Source organism: Bombus vosnesenskii, unplaced genomic scaffold (assembly GCF_011952255.1).
Source record: "Bombus vosnesenskii isolate JDL3184/JDL3185 unplaced genomic scaffold, Bvos_JDL3184-5_v1.1 scf7180000013315, whole genome shotgun sequence".
NCBI lineage: Eukaryota > Metazoa > Arthropoda > Insecta > Hymenoptera > Apidae > Bombus > Bombus vosnesenskii.
Genome location: NW_022882961.1, coordinates 886,141 through 907,752, shown reverse-complemented (window position 1 = coordinate 907,752; position 21,612 = coordinate 886,141). Strand labels below are relative to the sequence as shown.

Here is a 21,612-nt window from a genome sequence, read left to right as displayed (position 1 = left end):
ATTATTCGTCGCAAGAGAAAAACAGGCACGTGGTTAAAAATTTGTATTTTTCTTTCATGTTGTTTATCCATTTATTTGTTCATTCCAGTTAGATGTACAGATATATATATATATATATATATACGCTTAAATACAACATATACACTAATTGTATATATATGTGTGTGTGTTTGTATAATGTTCGGAATATTAATATCAGATAATAATATGCAAATTCTGCGTTATGTATCGGGGAGCATAGCAAACAAGCCATTTTCGTTTTATATCGATTTCGGTCTGTTTAAAAGTCGCGTGATATAGTAGAAAAGGCGCGTCTCTTGTATAGTAACAATCGAACCATTTTTTTCACGAGTTTCAACGGTGACACGCGTGTTTCGCGTATTCATAAGCACGCGTGTCACTCGAAACGCAACTACCTCGGAATTCATACATGCCTTCTCTTTATACATGCCGTCACCATGCATGTAACGTCGAAATGGCATTGTTCGCTTTTGGTTGGGTCGTTTTAAGATGGTCGAACTATCCCGAATAAATTTGTCGTCTCTTTCTATCCGTAGTTATTTGCACGAAAGCTTTAGTCAGCCAGTTTCGATCGAGGTTATAAGAGGTAAAAGAAAGAAAAAAAAAAAAAGAAAATAAGAGAAAGGAAAAAAAAAGTGAGAGAAAACTGGGATGGAATATTTTATCGAATAACTTGATAATAACGTAGGAACAACGTGTTTCACAACTGCACGAAGTAGTTGCACGGGTGGGTGGCCGGCACAAAAGGCAGAGAAAATAAGCTCACGATCACGATGGCGCGGGACTAGGACGGCAACAGATGTCTAACAAAACACGTCTCTCCGTTAATCGATAACTTAATTGTCTGTTATTTAAGTGGGAAAGAAACGTACAATTGATATGGTTGCAGCGGACGAGCGCACGTTTGGTTTAAGGATAAATGAAAACCGTTCGGCGAAATTGGACGTGACATTTAATTTTATTCCGTCCTGAAAACAAATAAAGGTATTACGGTATTATTACGCGCAACAAATATGTACCTGCGCGCGGCTGCCTCATTGTTCGACGTTTCAAAGATTTAATTTGCTTATTCACGAGGCTCGTTCTCCGTTCTATAGTAGAATTTAACCGGAGTATTTTCTGCCAGGCGATTTATAAAATAACATTTCGAAAGAAATAGACTAGGAAACTGAATTAATTAAAAGATATAATTACACACGGTAACTCGGCCATTCTCTCGAGTGGTTCAACGTCAACTCAGTGTAATTTAATGTATTCTATTGAATAAGTTTTACCGTAATGTTCCAGGTTACGTTTTTCGTTCCTTTTCATCGTGAAATTTCGAGAGAGAGACATAATTAAATAAAGGACATGTCAGGTAACAAAGCTCGTTTCGTCATGTTAACCGGTGAATCAAACAAGTTTTATGGAAGTGAGTGCAAGCCTGTGCCGATCACTGAAATCACGTACCGCTACCGTAATGAATGTGTTCGCTTGTATATAGTATATACTTTTCTCTGCGTGTAGTCGTATTGTATGTACCTACGTGCAAGTACATTTTGTTCGTGATTTCCATGGAGAGTTAACGTACTATATTCTTCGCTAGTTGGAGTATTATTGAAGTTCCTATACATACTATGACGACGGAATAACGTTAAGAAACTTATCGCGATAGCGACCCAACTCAGATTTTTCAGGGGAGATTAATGGTTTGTCGTTTATTGATTCTTTTTTTTTTAAATTGGTCGTTTAATCATCACGCGAGTCACGATAATAGGTTATTATCGAGACTCGGTTGAGATTATAGGGTGAGTATTTTAAATTCTAAAAGCGATCAGTTTGTATTGAAAGATTATAAACTATCTTTCATAGAAGGGGAATTAATATTATGGAATGATCTAGCAGTAGAAAATTTACATACAACGCGCTTGTAAAAATCTCTTATGAATGTGTTAGACGAAACATTTCGAAACTTCGTTAGTGCTGTTATAAGACTCGATTATTATGATTATATTGATGAAATTTCGAAACCAGTGTGAAACTATAGATAAAAATTACACGATACGTATCTTCGGTTGTTCCTTACATTAATAGACATTACCGAGCCAGTGTACGTAAAATAATTCTCAAAAGTAATTTATCCAACTCGATTGGTGAGAATATTTCGTAACGCGTGTCGCACAATGATGACTCATTGAACTTGATGACATTCATTCCCATAAAGTATATCAGCCTGGCATTCGAAGGAAATTCATTGTCCAACTACTTTGATCGTTAATCAATTGCTCGACGAGCTATTGCCGAGACATGTAGACGAAGCGAATTTATTATACTTGAGTATCTCTATGTAATTATCCGCGTGCCATTAGTGCCATCGAATAATCACTATGCATTAACGAGACTCATGATTATGACGCGAATACTTACGCTCAGAAAGACAGTATTCTAATATGCGTGATATCGTTCGTTTACGGCGCGTACGGTTTGCTCTTACCACGGGAGAGAAAGTAATATAAGAGAAAGAAGAAATTTTATTTTTACGTCGGTATGAAAGAGCTGAAATTATTCCACTCGAACTTTAACGAGTGGAACTCGGGCACGGAAATAATTTCGTTTCATTGTTTCCTGCGAGAATGTGAGCCACTCCGTGCAGTTAGCGCAATACCTGGCTGGATAAAATTTCTATCTAGTTACCGACCGAATTACAGCGTGACCTTTTCATTCACCCATCTTTTTCTCATCGCGCTTGTTTTAATCCTTTTACAAGCGTTCGGGCCTCTGTTTACGGCAATAAAACATTAGCAACTTATGGCGCGTCGAAGAGAGTCTTTAAACCCTTCTTTTCATTACTAGAACCTCGTGCAAGCTTTTATGCGCCTGCATTTCTGTCATCAATCAACGTCGGGAAAGAATAAACCTGAAAGCATTTGAAAAATGATGAGAGGGTACCAGATATCTGTTTTACCGGCAGATCCTTTCACCAAAGAACACAGGCTTTGAGTGATAATACGATAGACCTAACAATCAGCCGCGTTTTACTTAATACAATATGGGACATTCATGATCCACCTAATCGGTATATACGTAAAGGTATATCGATTTCACGTCGCTCTAAACCAATTTCAACGCTTTCAGCCTCTCCTTTTCTAAACTTGTAAGCCTTTGCGTACTGTTTTATTATTAAATCGAATCCAGTCATAGAAGCCAATAAATTACAAACGTGTCTGTACTTTGAGAGAAGCTTTAGAAAAAATTCCTTTGCCTTCTTATATTTACGTTTAATTTATCCTCTTTTAAACTAAACTGAATGATTTTATATAAATAATATACGTATCCAATATACACATTCATCGATGAAATTATATAATAATCGTTCAGTTTCGTGGCGAAGTAATAGCACGAGAATTGAGAACCACTGCGAGCAAGTCATACCGCAGGAATAGCTTCTACGCTAAAGTTGCATGACTCTGTTATGTATGTGGTCTATTATGTTTGCGACTTATAGAATAGCTTTCAGCTTCAGGAACGTAAAGGTCCTGTCACAACTGCAGTTCCGTTTATCGTAAAACTTTCCTCTTTAATATAAGCCAGATACGAGTTCTCTCATCGATCAAATTAAATGTCCGTTATATCTAAATTTAATTGGCTCCAATTTCCAATTCTAGAATTTTACGCTTGAGTACTATTATTGCGAATGATCAATAATAATTAGTTCGAGTTTTTAAACTAAATTAGATTTGTTTCAGCGATTTTGAGTTATTTCTTAACACATCTCTTTGGCTCGTTCGAGCTCTGATGTAACGATACATTAAATTTGAATAATTTTTTAAAACGAGGTTACGCTTAATTTAAATAATACGTAACAGTTAGACTGCGACCGTTTACGCGTTTATGAAAAATTCTAACACGTAAAAATGCACAAACTGAACATAATATGCTAAAATATGTAAAATATTGATGGTATAGAATTCGTTATAACATTTAGTAGTTGAAACAATTTTCTACCTACATTACGCATTTTTTTAATTATATTTAGAAAAAAGATGAATGTTCATAAATATCCACAGTCTAGTAATCGTGAAAATATTTAGTAAGTGAAATCTTTTTTAGTTACGTTTGTAAGAATTTGAGTTTGCACGAATATCCACAGTCCAGTAATAATATTCCCAAGCATTAAGCGGAACAATTTTCATATTCGTGTTAAGATATGCCTACGGAATTCCGGTTTTTTAATTAGAACGAAGATGAAGACAAGACACGGGAATTACATACATCCTTTCCGTTTCTCACAGTGCGAGTACGTTGAACAAATGCATGGTCCAGAAAAGCAGAACGTACGATCGCAATTATAATAATAAAAATAAAAAATAAAAAATCGAGACGACCATTTATCGAATTTGCATGCTCGTGTTTCAACATTCATTGATGTTAACAGCAGCTCAATCTGTAATATTACCGATGAATAAAACGAAGAAAAGGTGTATAACAAATTTATGCATAGATCGAAACGAAATGTGCTCGAAACTGAATCAATTAAAATTTATTTTCCAATATCCTTCTGGCGGGCTAATAAAATTTACGGCGGTATTTGCCGATATAATAGTCGCGGTAAAATTACACGTATAAATTCAAATTCATTTCAACGGCTTGCGATGAAACGATTTTCGTGGCACGTACTTCAATGGGAATACACATTTTATCACTGTCATCATTTATCTCGCTGGCCTGACGGAGTTCCATCATTCTCTGCGCGTTTCTTTCTTATATGTATCGGGCCTGTCCTATAGAATTTCAGACCCTGTGGCTTGCTTATACAAGACAGAAAGTTATCGGAAAACTATTCGGGGCGGAGGGTTGAATATTATGAAATAAAGGAGGAGTGTGGAAGGGGGGAAACATCATCGATACTTTAAGACTCGGGGATAAAATTCGTAAGATGAAACGTTACGGTGGCTCTCGATGTTCAACCAATTTACCGTAAAACGAAGTTGCTGTGTACTGGCTTGCCACGTATTTTTGGACATGTCGTGGTATTCGGTCGCGAAATAACATATTTAACGGCTTCATCGATAGGCAATCGTGCGACAAATAGCGGGAAGAGGAGCGGAAGGTTATCAATTTTGAGCCAGTGGCATGGCTAATAGAACGTGTGTGCTCGGTGATTCGTCAATCGTTTTGCAGCGGTTCGGTTAGCTTCGAGTAACGCTTTAGGCTGACTGGCATTGCATCGTCTATTAAAATGCCCTCTCTTGGTTTCCCGGTAAAAAATGAAACAGCTACTCGCAGGGACTCGATGAAACCAGTTCTCCCGATGGCCTCACACAATGTAGGGGATCGTAGAGCAAGATGAATTCCACGCTCGACGAAACTCCGTCGACTTTTCTCCCCGTGTACATACGTGTATTATTATGCGCGTTCACCGGCGTGTATGTAATACCGGTTTTAACGTGTACGCGTTAGAAGGTTTATCGCGTTGCAGTTTTCGTTGCGAATACTTTACTCTCTTTCTCTGTCTTTCTCTGTCTTTTTGTCTCTCCGATGAGGCAGGAAGGAATTTCTTTCTTTTGTTTGTTTGTTTGCCCGGTGAACGCAACGCTTTGCCGGTGAACGATATTGGAATAATGTTGAGCAAGCCTGTGCGGCCATCCTCGGTCAATGATCGTTTCTCTTTTAGCGATGACATCTTTTCGAGCAACGCGCTCCCTACGCCATTTTAAACGACGCATCGCAAACATTATTTTTGTACCACTTAACCAACGAATTATCATGTTACTACACAGAATATTTGCGAGTCGATGAGCTTCCTGAACGAAGTATTTATAGATGCTAATGGCATTTACGTATTAATTAAGTAGGTCCAGGATTAAATTATGTAGCATTTAGTAGTATTTTTATATGATTTGATATTTATGAAAGAAGATGTGAAACTTGATAAAAAAGAAAAAGCTCCAGGTTCTACGATTTACTATTGCAACATTTTATTTCTTGGTTTAATGATATTACTATTATATGGGGGAAGCAAGTTACAACGGTTTAAGTGATTCGAAGTACTTTGAGTCCATCACTAGCTGCGAGCGAGCAATTCTCTCCTTTTAGCCGGAGCATATTGTGTACAAGGACCCTGCATTTATCGTTCCGCTCTCGAGAATCGCGATAATAATGTTCCACGGCAATTGAGCAATGATCGAATGATGCAGAGAGCGGTCATTACCGAGGAACGAGCGTGTACACGGATACTTGGCTAAAATGCACAAGGAACAGCAAATGTCTCGATTGCTCGGTTTGAACACCGGTTTCGAATAACTTGGACAATGCGGAACCTTTAATAAATCGATTATTTATTGACGAATACTGGCGCGTATTATCTGCTTCGTATTCTGGCAAATATCACTAAAATTCTTTAACGAAAACTGAATCTACTATGACCCTGTACGCGTTTTAATTTTAGTTTCGATATTTATGAAATTTGCATGTGTATCGATGATTAAAGGAAATCATCAAGTTCACCGTAATTGCATACCAAGGTCGCTTTTAATTAACATTTAAATTAACGATAATAATTAATATATATATATGCGTTACTTTGAAGGTCGTTCAGATCGTACTATTGAAGGTCAAGGTCATTTTAAGATTACCGAAGGTCGTCAGGATTATGTTATTCGCATAACGATGCTCGTTTCAGAAAAAAAGTCACTTAGACTTTCAGCTAATTTATTCTTTCAAATTATCTATATAATTTAAAAACAATCGATTCGTAAAAACTTCGAAAAATGGTAAAAAAATTATTCAATACCCTTAGCATTTCGAGGACGTCAAAAAATATATATTCTACGATACATGGTTCGTTTCCACTCGGAGAGGAATACAAAGCCGAGCATGGAACAGTTCTATTTTTTATTTCATCTCCTTCCTGTGTTATTTGCATTTACAATGTTCGCTGGATATTCAACGTTGCGAGGGCGCTGTGTGTTCAGTCAGTGTTCAATTTTCTCGCATAATTTATTTTTAATATGCAGCCCCGCTTTAATAATATGCTTTTACAAAACGCACTTCGCCATATTAAATTTACTTTGATATTATCTTTCTCGGAATAGTGGTATGCTTTTATGATTCTATCGTTCGTTAATTAACGTAACATATTATTGATCGGAACCGAAGCAAGATTTTAATCGAATAACGAATATTACGGGGCTTCTTCGGCTATTTATCTCGCGACTCTTGTTCGTGAGTTCTGTTTAAAATAATAATAGAATGATGGAGTTATATCAAAACATGCCTTTTGTAACTCGCTGCTAACTCCAATTTACACGTACATTTACGTTTCCGGACTATTATTATAACACTTAGTTGCGGTTCGATAAATATTTTTGAATATACCAGATGACGAAACTCCGCGACATTGTTATTCTTTACCACTGTTCCAAATACTAACCCAGAATTGGGCAAAATTTTACTCGAATAAAAGATAACGAATAAAAATAAGGAACAACGTTTCATTCGCTGATGAATAAACATTTATTCTAATAAGATTAATAATTTATTCTAATATAAAATTAATTGTATAATGAATTACATTCGTGTATATAGAGTAACTTGTTAATCACAAATAACGCATAATTACTACGCGGATAAAATATTCGTCTGAAATGACTGTACTCGAATAATTATTTTAGATAAATATTTATACGAAACAATTCGAATAATGGTCAGCTTTGTACTCCTTGTTTCATGCTCTCTCAAGGATTTCGTTATCAAAAGGCATTGCCAAGGAAAAGGCTGGAAAAAGTTTGTTATCTTCGTAACAAATAATAATAGATCCAAAGTTTGTCGGCAGTTTTTGCCACGTTCCCGTAACACGCGACCAGCAACTTTAATCCCTACTTCTTTTTCCTTTATCTCGTCCATTCGGCAAAATGTAAACGTCACTTTATTATTATTATGCTGATGCCGAGAACGTATGCTGTTACATGCGTGCATTATACATATAATGCACTGACGACCGCAAAAGAGGGGTGGAAGCGTTTTGGCGGGTGAATTGGGGGGGGGACTGCCGAGGGGGTAAAACTTTTCGGTAAGTCTGTAGCAACATTTGAACCGCCCGCCTCACCCCTGTTGTTTCATTGAATTGCAGAGAAACTGTTCGAGTTTCGGCGCTGTGCAAAATAAAATTATTCGCCGCCGCTTAATTAGAAATTTGCGTTGCTCGCGAGCATACGTTCAGCCCGGCTTTATCAAGAAATTAAGTAAATTAGATTATCAAGGAGTTAAGTGAAAATTACTGGTCTTCCTTGTGCCGTGTCTAGCCGGTGTAATTTAATATAGCGCACGAATGTTTTTCGAGCTCTGTTACAACGTTACACTCGAGTGCTCTTTGCTGTGCCTTTTATGCAGAACGTTATGAACGTAGGGTAAGGTTGGGTTGTTTGAATCAGAAGGATGTTTGAGTCGAGCTAAGTGATCTGCCTTGTAATTTTATCAAATCCGGTTCCGAGCGATTTCTAAGCGATTTATATTTAAAAATAGGCTATTCGACTCGTTGTTAGCGGTGTGAAATACATATATCGTGTACATGGACAGCTTGACGGCCATTGTGTTTTCTAAAAAGAAACAACTTGAACCAGTCGTCAGAAAGAAAGAAGTTTATTTGATCCTCGGTTGCGATATCTTTTCTTTCTTGGCGCTAAAATACGCGATATTTTCTCGATCTTTCGTTATTACCTTAAAGGCGAACGATGTCTCCTGCTCATAATATATAACAAGTTTGATTATTCTATGTAAAGTCGGAGATTGAATTTTAAGATGTTGTTAAATGACTCAAATAACCCTACTTTACTATACATCCTTCCTATTATGGCACATACGCTCGTCGTTCGACAGTGGAAAATGGTGTAATAAAACCGGTCGGTCGCGCGCTGGTATTGCAGATTTCATATTGTCTGACTCTCCATGGACGAATCTCCTTTGAACAGATGTATACTTTCGCTAAGATGTGCAAACAAGGCCAAATGGGTGATCAAATGCCTGTTCGATCCTCTTTTTCGTGGCTCAGAATGTGTTAAACATGGTCAAAGCAAAGAAATGCCAAGAAAAACCTTTATTTCGCCAGTGTGGAAATGCACTCTCTATTGGCCCTGTTTCTCTGTACGAAAGAGACAATGGCTAGGGCAAAAAGAGACGGGAAGAGAAGGAGCAGAGTGTGGGGTTTATCGATCAAATGCATTTCCATGGAATTCGACGCGCTTTGTATTTCAAATTTGAAACTCTCGAAACGAATCTCGTGCAACGATAAATTTATTGAATAAACAAAACACGTCACTACGTTGCGTAAATAAATCGCCGACCTGGGGAGTTCATTTTCGCGGAATGCCTCTGTCGATTGGTTAAAAGCATCGCGGAATCCTCTTTTAGGGATTTTATACCGTGAACGCGGGTTGCGGTCGAAATTATTTCGCTATTGACGATCGAATCGGGCCGCGTCGATTCGAAATAATTAATCTTTTCTATATCCTTGGCGTTCCTTGTTTTTTTAAAAATAACTCGTTACACGCATGACGATCTTTTGCAGTTTGCTATTATAACAAGGTAAAATTATTACAGACAACTAGAAGATATTACGTAAAAACTACTAATGCAAATAGTGAAGTAACCGACAAACACAGAGTAATATATACAAGTTATTGGAATTACGATAATTATAACCGAGACAGATTAACATGGAGCAAATTTTTTTCTATGAAAATCCGATCTCTTAAAAATTGGCCATAATCGAACTCGAAACGAATTACAAAATAAATTATTTAGCTTGATCGAGATATCCTTCTGATTCAACCCTTATCCTAGCCTAGTTAAAATTTTACGGGTCGAAAGGTTCATAGTCTCATTTGGAGGTTGATCTTAGACCAAGCGGTAAATTAAAATTAATCGATGAGATTTCGGTGGATTAAGCGCGAGCTGATAGGCCATCGTTTAAGCAATACCTAATCGACGAACAGTTTCCGCGGACTTAACGAAATACGTTGGCAACTACTTCGTTAACGCAAATCCTTTATCGTTGAACTGCTTAGAAGCGTCGCGCCGGAGCCGGTGGGCGCGTTAAAAGATAAAATTTGCATCGGCGCGTTGAAGAAGCATTGGAATAATGAATAGAAATGAAACATAAAACGTGGCGGCACAGAAGTTGCTCCGGTAACTTTTTCTTTGCATGGAATTATAAGTTTTAAGTACGATGTTTAAGTTTCATAAAACTGTTCAAAGATTTCGAGCTACTGTAAAAACTAAAATATTGGAACGCAACTTACGGGTTCTCCACTGTAATTCGAAGTTTCCGGTTATTTTCGATGGGCAGAATCTACTTAAACAAAAACTTTTCGCAGTCATTTTTCCTTCTATCATTTTCGGCTTAAGCCTTAGCCGAAGGATCCTCGAATTTTTATGCTTCAGTCTTGCCCTCCTTTCGACAAACAGAACAGACGTTTCCTACGTTTAAAAAAAGATGTTTTAAAAACGCGTATTGAATTTTGCGAGAAATTCATAGTGGCTTTATTATAAGCTTCTGTCAAATAATGAAATGTTCAAACAAGTTGGATACTAAAGAGGATTAAGGAGGAACATTCAAAATTCCTTAATAACACAAGCTTCCTTTCCTCAGTGAGACAATGTTGAACATTATATATTCATGAAGAGCAAGCAAGAAACTTTGAATCTTAGCTGAAATGTTCAACTCTATCTGTTTCATTCAGTGAATATAGTATAACCGCATTAGTATTTATCATGCCTTTCAGAAAACTTATTCGAAGGACAACCGAATCGAAAATTACCCAAAGAACGCAATACTAAGTATCCAACGTGTCCTTTAAATTCATCAACGAGCCATTTATTGGATTAAAGTCGGAAAAACGAAAATTATGAGGATTATGTATCGTCTGAAACATGTCGGTAATTATTATAAAAATCGTGCTGGCGTGCACACGAATTCTGTTACGGTTATCGTATAATTTGAGCAGCGAAAAAGCGAAGCCATTAATGCAAGTATGGCGCGATGGTAAAAAGAACGATTTAACAAGATTAAAAAGAACCCTTAATTGCTTTTCATTGACATAAGTACAGGGGATAGTTGATTATTTTCTTATCCTTTCTGTCTAAGTCGGTAACGATGCAACGTTTGATATTCTCAATAAGAGGAAAGAGATTTATCCTAAAATGTATAAGGCTTATATCGACAAAAAAGGGAAATTTTCACGGTTCGACCGCGATATAAACGACGAGAAAAAGTGTTTTCAAAAATACTCCATGTCGAGCAAACACGATCAAATCGAGATCGCGTTCCATTTTTATTCCCTTTTGAAAAAGTAATTCCCATTCCTCACATATGAACCCCGACGGAACCAGACGAAGATGTAGAAACACGAACAGAGAAAGAGCGAGAGAGTGCGCTAGACAGATAAAGAGGAAAATGGAACAGGAAGAAGAGAGGAGGAAGCCAGGGCAGAGGGATAACAGAGAGTGAGAGGGAGAGATGGAGAAAGACAGTATGAAAGGTAGGGAGAGACAGCGGGTGGCTCGATCGATCCAGAAACACCGTGTGTAAACTACCAAGCATAATCAAATTCCTTTTAGCTTCAATCCTGGCATACCAGTTGCAAAGTGGTACTGTTTTCATTCAGACTGAGTGAATCGAGCAAAAACGTATTTTCCTACATTAGAGGCAGTGACTTTCGCCGCGAAGTGGCCTTCACATTACGCGCGTTAATTACCGCCGCTAATTGCCGTAAATGTTTACCGCTAATTTTTCATTCTTCGTGCACGCACTTTCTTTATCTGTCGTACAAAAGTCTCCTCCCCATCTGTTCCACGATTTCGAGGGCCATTCTACTTTTGGATGGGACTAAAATGGCTGTGGTTAAGGTTATTGCGCACCTTTCCCCCATCATCCCAAAAAGAATTCTTCAGGTAGTAAATATTTTAGGAATCTGTTCAAACCGTCGGGAAACTCGCATACGATATTCTTTTGAAGTGAAATTTCTTTTTAATTTTTTAAGAATTTACAGGGAAACATAGAGAAAGGAATTGTTAAAAGATAGATGACCAATACACGATCAACTAGCCTAGTTTCAGTTAGTATTATTCGTGTCGATCTGTACATGACCCGATGAAATATAGATCGGAACTTTTGGGTCACCCTATATTTCCTGAAAGCGCGCCATTGCCCCATCTACTACCGCGTGCTCCAGGGTTTAATCTAACAATGATTTATGCTTCGCAGTGGCTCTCATACTTATTGATTTAAACCTGTCACAAGCGCTAAAATTAATCCTGTTCGTATTTTCCTGTCCGGCAAGTGTTACATATATTTTCTTCCTCTTTCTCTATCACCGTCTTTTTCCTTGCTTTTTCCCCCTCTCTTTTTTTTATACTTTATCTCTTTTTTTTATTTACTACGTTCGGTGAGACGTTTCTTTTTTTTTTCCTGTATCAAGCCCAGGATTTCACGTTCGTCTATCCTTCGACGATGTAAATCTTCCATAGCCATAAAACTCGAACGACGTCTCTTTGTTGGGCTCGGTAGCCGGTTCGCGGCGAAAGAAAAACGAAGAAACAATTCCAAAGCCCTGGCGGTGGTGAGGGAAGAATTTGATTTGGAAGCACGCTCGAAATCTAAACTTTTCACGGTGAGATTCGTGGCCGGATAACGACGTGACTTCCAAAGTAATGGCCTCCCGGTGCGGTTTACAAGCAAAGATTGAGCGTCACTAAAACCAACACGCTACATATTCCACTCTACGATTGTACTTCCCCACCACGTCGGGCTCTTCCTCCCTCTACCACCCTCGTCCATGAATGTATTATGTACGCTCGGCGAATATGTCAACTGCAGCATTGCGTATTTATACGGTGGCTCCCGGAATTTTTTCTTCTCGTTTGCTTCCGGCTTTTCGTCTTTAACGCTGTTTCACGATTACCGGCCTGAACGATGTAGCTCGATTGAACGCGTGTTCCATCCCTTGCCAAATCGATCTATTTTCCTCGATTTTGATTTTCTATAAGCTCGATAATCCACGATGTTGATTCCATTTGTTGACATCTCTGAAATTTTCCAAAACCAAAAGATCTGGATCGATGTTTTATCCAGCTATTCTACTTGCTGTTCTGCGGAATTCATCGATTTAACAAATAAGCATCTGAATTACCGGAGACGCGTAAAATACCGTATACGAATTATTCGTTTTTAGAATCATACAGATTTCCACTACCTGTTCGCGATGGCACACGATTTTCTTCTTCTGTATCTGGCGGCTGGTTGGTTCGATGTCGACCGAGGAATACTCTTCCTGACGTCTATTTTAATTCAAGTTACAAAAGACTACTTAAGAAGTTGAGTGAAAGACGAGAGATAAAGGAGGTGGCGGGCACAAGATGAGATTACCCAGATAGATAGAAAGTTTCGTAGCTACGATAATAATATCGCTAGCATGCTGCATAGTATACAAGTCGTTTATTATGTTTAATGCGATAAATTTCGTTGGTAAATGGGCGAATCAGGGGAGGTCGGTTTCGCGTTTACAACGAAAAAGAATTAAGGCTTGTCCTTGTCGTGTCGCGATATCCTTATTAAAACCGATGCGCGCGTTTCGATGTTCTCGAAATAAACAAATCGAACGACATATACATTATTGATCGTACAACGCGACCCTGTTAAAATTAATACGGCCGGTAAAACAATTTCGAGAGTTATTTATTATTTTTTGCTGGCGAATTAATCAAAATGCGCTGGACAACTGGCGCGCGCTCGCGGGGATGACTTTTCCTGTAAAATTTAATTGAATTCAGAGTTGCAAATAATTTATAAATGGTAATGCGAAATTTATGTCGACCATTCGCGCAATAATCGGATGATGGAGCAATATAAAAATAATTTAACGCTCGTTGCCCGTATATAACAGATTTTAATAAAAAAATTCAGATTTTTAATAAGCTCGGTGGAACAAGCGGCCGCTGCCATTGTTCTCCCGATTATGGTAAAAACAAACGAACGTAAAATCGAAGTGCAAGAGCTAAAGATTGAAGGGTTGGTTCGTAACAAAGACGACACTGTCCTATGTTTATCTTCCTGCAGGAACGCGAATACTCCAACATTTTTCATTTCAATCTTTTCGTACAAAATATTTGGAGAATATAATAAATAGGAAACGAATAAATAGGAACGATAAAACAACTTCGTATCTGATGCAACAGTGGTTTTTATTCGAGAAGGACGTTCTCAAAACCTAGAAAAATCTCTGAGGATAATTGGTAATCCACGAAAGATCGAATACGCCAAACAGCAAGAGATAACAAAGGAGAGATACAAGGAAGAAGGAGGTAAGGGATTACTCAAATTAGAAATTACTTTTCCTGATACACACAGCGAAAGTTCATTAACAATTCTTAGTATTCTCTGCCGAGCCACAAACATCATTTGGACCTTTGCCATAAAACATTCCCCGAGACGTTTTACCCTATCTTTTCGCTGGTTTAGCAGTTAACTGTGAACCCTTCTCATCCTGTCCCTTGATATTGGTTGTTAGCCTGCGCAAGAATTGACTTAATCCATCCACGCCACTCTTTAATGGCCGCTCAGAGATATGAAATCGTGAAACAAGACCGATTCTCTTCCGCTTGACAGATGTTGCCGGAATGTACGTATATAACGTCTCTGTTCACCGATATGAATGGATTTTTCATCGTGCCAATTTTTCCTCCTTACCATATCGCATAGAGTATAAAGGATAATGCACGATGGAATTGACGAATCGCGCGAGCTTGATAAAATCTTAATCGAGTACATGCTTGTAACAATTACTCGAGTGTAAACACGCCATTCGAGCGAGCTGCGATGTCCAGCTATTATTCACGCGATATCAACGGCCATTGCGAACTGCAAAGGAAAAATTTACGAGAATAATGTGCTATTTACGATAAAACGCGTTATCGGATATTATTCTTTCTTCTTTAATTGATTTACAGCCGCATTAATCACCGCTAATGGATTATTAGCAGACTGAAGACATTTATGTAAATGTATAGTCGAAAGAGTGGAACCTGGCCAGAGATTTGTTTCATTTACTAAATATTATAACGAGCGGTACAAGCACTTTGGATATTTTATATACTTTTGCATAATTAAATCTTCCATAAACGTAGCGTCTCACGGTTGAAATTATAAGGCGAGTTTCGTAATCCTTTAAATTTATTACAATCGCTTTGTTTCGACGATTTCGCCAGCTCTGATGTTTGATTAAAATTTGTTAAGCTATCTTTGATTAAAATGTTCGATTAAGATCACGAACGATATTATTACGGTATTATTTAATTCGTACGGGATAAAATTTCATCCATTGTAGCCATCTGCCAATGTGGGATTAGATGGCACACAATAATTTTTATATTACGTAGAAGATATTATACTTTGCGGGGTCGTTTAGTCTCCGAGAATTGATAGGTTATCGGTGTGTTTAGGGTGGCAGCGAATCCCCATAGCAACGTCGGAATACATTTCCACATGATTCCGTGCATACTGTCCATGTCATGAGTTTGGGGTTAAATCTGCGTCTGTATCTGTGCCAACATTGCACTACCTTCTGGCACATTGTTGCCCTTACACATGTGCGCTGGTTTCCCCTCGCTGCGCAACCCTCTCTCACCCTTTCGCCCTGTCTCTTTCTCTCCGTTGACCCCTTTAATCCCGCTATCGCCTTGTCTCTCCCTAACCCTCTCGCCCTACCTCTCTGGTTGACTCCCTGGCTCTCCCTCTTCTAGATACACATCTCGGATATGTGCAGTCAAGGGGAATACTCGGCTGCATAGAGAGAGTTTGTCTCATCTTCTAAATGTACAGACGACGGAAGTTAGCTAAATTTTAGAGGTGTAAAACGACTCGGTGCCGCTCTCGTTTCATAACAATCGTTTTATTCTCTCGCAAGGAACACATGACTCTTTCTATCTTTTAATTTTATCGTTTTCGCCTGATTAAAGTTTCTCTTTCTCTTTCGCTTTTGTACAGAGTATTCTGCCAATTATGGTATGATCGACAGGGGGATAATTCTACGTGAAAAAACTAATCGAAGCTATAGAACAAAATTGTTTCGTGCGACGTTTTATTTTTGTGAAAGCCAACTTGTCTAAGTCCAGACTGGACAGGAGCAAATAATCGATAGAAGGTTATACAACGTATGGAAATAAGTTGAAAATATAGATTATAACTTTCTATTTTCTCGATGGCCTTAAACGGTACAGTTTTATTCCACGTTCTGACTAGACAAATTTTCAAATTCAGTTTCATTGGAAACGTTGCACCGTATGAAAAGATTGTGTTTTATATTTCTCCATGTGGAATCACCCCCTTGTCGATTGTACTATGATTGCCGGGACGCTGTATATTTTCCTAGTTCCTTCGAGCAACCATATTTCTACGGGTAAACATGAAGGTGTAATAAAGAGTCGCGGAAAGGAAGTCACGGACGTTTGTTTCCCACCAGATATATTTTAATATTTCAAGATACTATAAACCTTAAAATGTAATTTCCTCTGGTAGTTGTTTCTTTGCGAAAAGTTTACGCCTCAAACAGTACGTTCGTAGCTCTGTTAAATTGAATTTTGCAAGTGCATACTTTGCCGGAGGGCTGTTTGAAATATGTGCGTTTCAATGTTCCGCCATAAGATTTATTGAAATATCCATTCAGCTATTAATAAAACGTAACTTTAACTGCCTCTGTGTTGGTGTTGGTTTCATTAAAAATTTTCAACGGACCCGGGAAATTTACTTATGCATACACGAGCAGCTTGCATCTAAATCGCTCGTCTTAACATAAAGCAGCTGTTTAGCTTAATTCGGGATAATTATTGATAATCAATGAGACAGAATCTCGATGATACGAGAAGATCCGTACACTATACCGAAGCACGTATCTATTATGTACTTGCCTCTAAATCACTCGTTGTCTCAACGCTTAGGAAAAGCAACCGTTTAGCAGCTCAATTCAGGGCAGTTATCGATTTTTAACTAGACATGATCTCTCGGTAATGCGAGAAAATCCCATAAACGTAACACCAGAATACACTGTTAATTGCATTATACGCAAAGAAGATATTTTCATTAATGCGTAATTCTGCCCTACTTTTGATATAGCGTAGTACTAATTAAATAAGTATAGCGCTAGTGTCGCGTCGCTAGTCATATAATTAATTTTATAGTCATTTCTATTCACAGCCCTCGTACCACGACTAATACGACGCTCTTTGATCGATGTTCCCCGCTATCCAAAATTTACAGTTGGCTAATTGCATTTCACGTAAGTGCTCGGCCTAGACGATTGAAAAGTAAGAGATTACCAATTTGGAGAAACTTCGTCCGGGGATGGAAGTTTAAAACTACATTTAAATATTTAAATAGAATCGAGTTGCGAGTTGAACTCCCGCCATCAGTTTCACTACCAGCTTTAACGTGATTACAAAGTTGCCGCAGTTTACTCGCTCTCTAGAAACAACGGCACCGAATGTAATACACGAATAATCAGACACGATTTCGTATCTGATAACAAACGGTTTTGTAGCCGTGGGCAAATGATGCAAAAACTATCGAGGGATTTAATTAAAACGATATCTTCGTGTTAACGAAATCAATAAGGGTGAAAGGGCAACGAGGGGCGAAAGGGAAGAAGAGAGAGGGAGAGAGCTATTGGCAATCCGAAAAGTCAATAGAACGTAGAGGAGAACCCTCTTAGGAAATCATGACAATAAATACACGAAGAGGCGAGTAGAACAAAGGAGAGAAAAAAGGCATTCATGTCGGAAGATTCTTCTTTGTGCTACGCGTGATACTTCTCGGTTACAACATTCTGTTCTATCGTTTCCCGCGTATCCCAGCGATTAAGACGAAAAGTTTGTTTTCAGAGTCGTGATTCAGGGGCGGAGAACACGAAAGAGAGCGACCAACCATACGGTTGGTATCAGAAGCACGAAGGAGACAGGGAAATGGAACGGCGTAGTAAAGAGAAAAGAGCAAGATTTTCTTTGAGATTGACAATGAGAAGAAACGAGCGGCGATGAACGTGACCAAAAGAGGCAAATAAATCTGTTGCGAAGCGCATTAGTAGCATTGGGACTGACACGCCCTCGTCAATAGCCTCTTGTAATTATCAAAAAAATACGTCTTTTTTTCTGATACACTGCAGATTTTTATACGAATTAACTGGACCGTTCCTTGATGAAACATTTCACAAATTAGAAGTTAACGAAGACGCGTCAATTTTAGTTGCTTTCAGTCCTTGTACATGTAAATATGATATAATTTATTTTTAATAAAGAAATGATACGTAAAAACACAGGGTACTTTTCGGTACATTATTTCAATCAGCAAATTAATCCGGTGATTGTATATTAGAGGTAGCGGAGAAAGCGAGCGAGTAGGTAAAGTAGCAAAGAAAAGATGGTACAAACAGGAGGGCAAATAAGTGACCAAGGGTGAGGGAGTAAAAAAGAAGGGAGGTAATGCTGAAAGCTGAAAGAAGAAGAGGTATAGAGATGGGAGAAGAAAAGATGGAGAGTGGGATATGAACGAGGGACGAGAGAAAGACGAGCAATAGGTAGGAGGGGAAAAAGATAAGCAGAGGAAAAGAGAAGTGGAGTGGCGAGAGTTGAAGCAGGGCACGGATGAACACGGAGCTAAAAGATGAAAGTATAACCCAGGCTACAGTGACTTACAAACTAAATAGAACATCATATCGTAACATAGACGAACAAGTATATATTTAAATTCTGTTTCCAATTATAATTAGCCGTATCTCTTTAAATATGGCCCCATAAAATATTGAGATTTCTTGATATAATTGACAACCAATTGCTTAATTTTTTTTTTTTTTTTTTTTTTTTTGATGTCTGAGAAATATATGCTCGTATTAAGCTTGTTTCTGAATATCGTTTCACTACACTAATAAAATTTCAAACCGGTGGTATACTAATAAGAAGTGTCTACAAGTGGTCGAATACTTTGGTGAGTCTGTATATGTTCTTTGAATAGTATAAAACGATATTGTCAAACTTAGCAGTGGTTCCATTGAAACATCCAGCATCTTACAGCTAACTCTGACTGGCAGTTGAAGTGCAAGGGGTTAAAACCCGGCCATTTTACTTGGCTCAAGGCTCTTTTCGCTGTGGGTTAACGGATTTACTCGCAGAGCCACCGGTTCAAGTGCATCTCACAATTGCCCCTCGTTGAATCTCAATTCTTTCCGGACGATTCGATTTGCCGCTAACGAATCTTCCAGTTATATAAGCTAATTGCGAAGGAACGTCGTAGAGAACCGGGCGATGTTAATTAAATATAACATCATACTTCGCGTTGTTTGAATAAATACAGTTATTTCAGTCTTGGATAGTTGGAATTGTTTAACTCGTTATTAATTAAATGGCTACGTTTTCAGTTCATTTTATTTTCTACGATTTGATTTCCCGCTCGTCTTATGTTCATTCAAAGGTCGAGGAACGATGAAAGAGAACAACATTAATACTTAGTCGCGCTGTAGATTTACTTTTCTTGTTTGATTTATAGGCGTCCAACGTCTCGGTAATAAATTTCACACCAATGTTTACCTTATGAGTCATTACTAGCATTGTTCGATCTTCGAGATACACGAAGAGCGCGTATGGCATTTATCATCTATCATGTTCTATCATGCAATTTCAGCCATCTTCGGATATTAAATTATTTACTCGAAAAGAACTTTTTTATTTCTATAACTTTATACTTTATTACTGTCATTTGCAATCTTCCTAACGTATGTACTTATACCTTAAGCTTTAATGGGTACCAATATCCTACAGTTGAATTAAATCCCACAAATCAGCAGATCCAAGAGTTAGTTGAAACTTTGTGAAAATAACGTCGCCGCTGGCATCAACGGACAATTAAATTATCGCCGAAGCAGAGTAGGTAACGATGCACTCGAGGTACAACATAAACCACGAGTTACGTTGGCTGGATTATGTGTGTACATAACGAGCACATAGGTGTGTTAGCCGTACACGCGACAAGTAGATCTATGTACAGGACAGGTCAGATTATCGGGAAGTTTAAGTAGCGCAGGGACTTGACCGTGCCTCCACCTGTCGATGGAAGGTCGGTAAAATAATACTCTAGATAGGTCTCACTGGTAAAAGAGGTTCCTGCATCCTCGGACAATAGAAATCCCGAAAGTTTCTATGGAAATTGCCTAACTTGATTATCATCTTGTTTATCTCCCTTTTCTTGTTAGGTAATTTATTTTAATTCAACAAGTAATTTAATTTAATATAAAAACACTGTTTCAACATGCCCTGCAAGTTTTATCGCAAAGAAAAGTTGCATGATGAAACACATGGAGAACTTTTCGTCCTACTTTTAGAAGATATAGTAATACACAAAAGTTTCGAGGAAATACATATTTATAGAGTCTATAAAAGCAAGTTTGAGGAGAAGATTTAATAACGGAAAAGGGGTCACTTAAATGATAAGTTAGTGACGTAACGCGGATAATAGCTCGTACTCGCAAAAGATCTTGTGATTACGTTTATCTATAATAAACGCTCTTGAATCACGCTTTAAAATATAATTTATCGATTTCTATAAATTATTCTACTCTTCTTTTCATATCTTTCTATTTTGCACCTACTAAATTACTAATTATTAAACAATTATTACTATAAAAGGAAAATATTTGTCTGATTGCAGGACGAAGTGCTGACGATATCGGAAAAGGTGGTCGTGCGGGTTCACGATCTCGTCACCTGGTTATCGCCTACGTTGGAATGGTCGTGGGGTCGCGAGGTGTCTTATCCACCGTCCCCGACGTCATCTCCGGCGAACAGTCCGCTAAGATATGAAATACCACAACCTCAGGTGCTCACCGATCCTGGCATCGATTTCTCAGATGTCGATAAGCAACAGAAGGAATACGAAAGCAATCACAACACAAGGAAATCGGATTGTATTTCTCAAACGAAAGTGGTCGTGCTCTCGTACCCCAGGTACTGTCGATATCGAGCACTGTTGCGTAGGCTCGAAGGTGCCGAACCGTCTTGGCTTTGCTCGTCCATAGCAGCTGCACTAGGTGGATTCACCGCCACACCAGGTACGAGGGTACTCTTCTGCAGAGATACCTTCGACTACCCGGACCTTGAAACTCATGAGCTCCTCTGCAATCACCTAGGTACGCGCTCAATTGTTAACCTATTAACCCACTACTATTATCTGACTTTATTTACCTATTTATCGAATATTTTTCTATTTAATTCTATAATTTACCAATTACCTATTTTAGCTACTTTATTTATGTATCTTACTATTAATATTTAACCTCTTAAGTATCAAAATAAAGTTATTCCCTAATCCAATTAACAGGACAACTAGAGCTTATTTTTTTTAAGAAGTCAATGTACTGAACATAATTCGTTAATCTTTAACTAAATCGACAAATACTGTCCGCTAAGTAAAAATTTTATTCAGTACCCTGTTTATTAAACATCAGATACCATGCTGTTCTTACGTGGTAATTAATAATTATTCATAATCATAATATAATTAATAATCATTGCGTAAAG

General features: G+C 38.0%; 1 protein-coding gene across 3 annotated transcripts in view; it reads left to right on the top strand.

Moving 5' to 3' along the window:
* LOC117235317 (mastermind-like domain-containing protein 1) overlaps window positions 1–21,612 on the top strand; it is a 172,285-nt gene that overhangs the window by 142,912 nt on the left and 7,761 nt on the right. For all 3 annotated transcript variants that reach the window (XM_033497209.1, XM_033497211.1, XM_033497212.1), the window contains one exon: window positions 20,744–21,221. In XM_033497209.1, coding sequence (XP_033353100.1) covers window positions 20,744–21,221 — 478 coding nt within the window. The remainder of the gene's footprint in view (window positions 1–20,743; window positions 21,222–21,612) is intronic.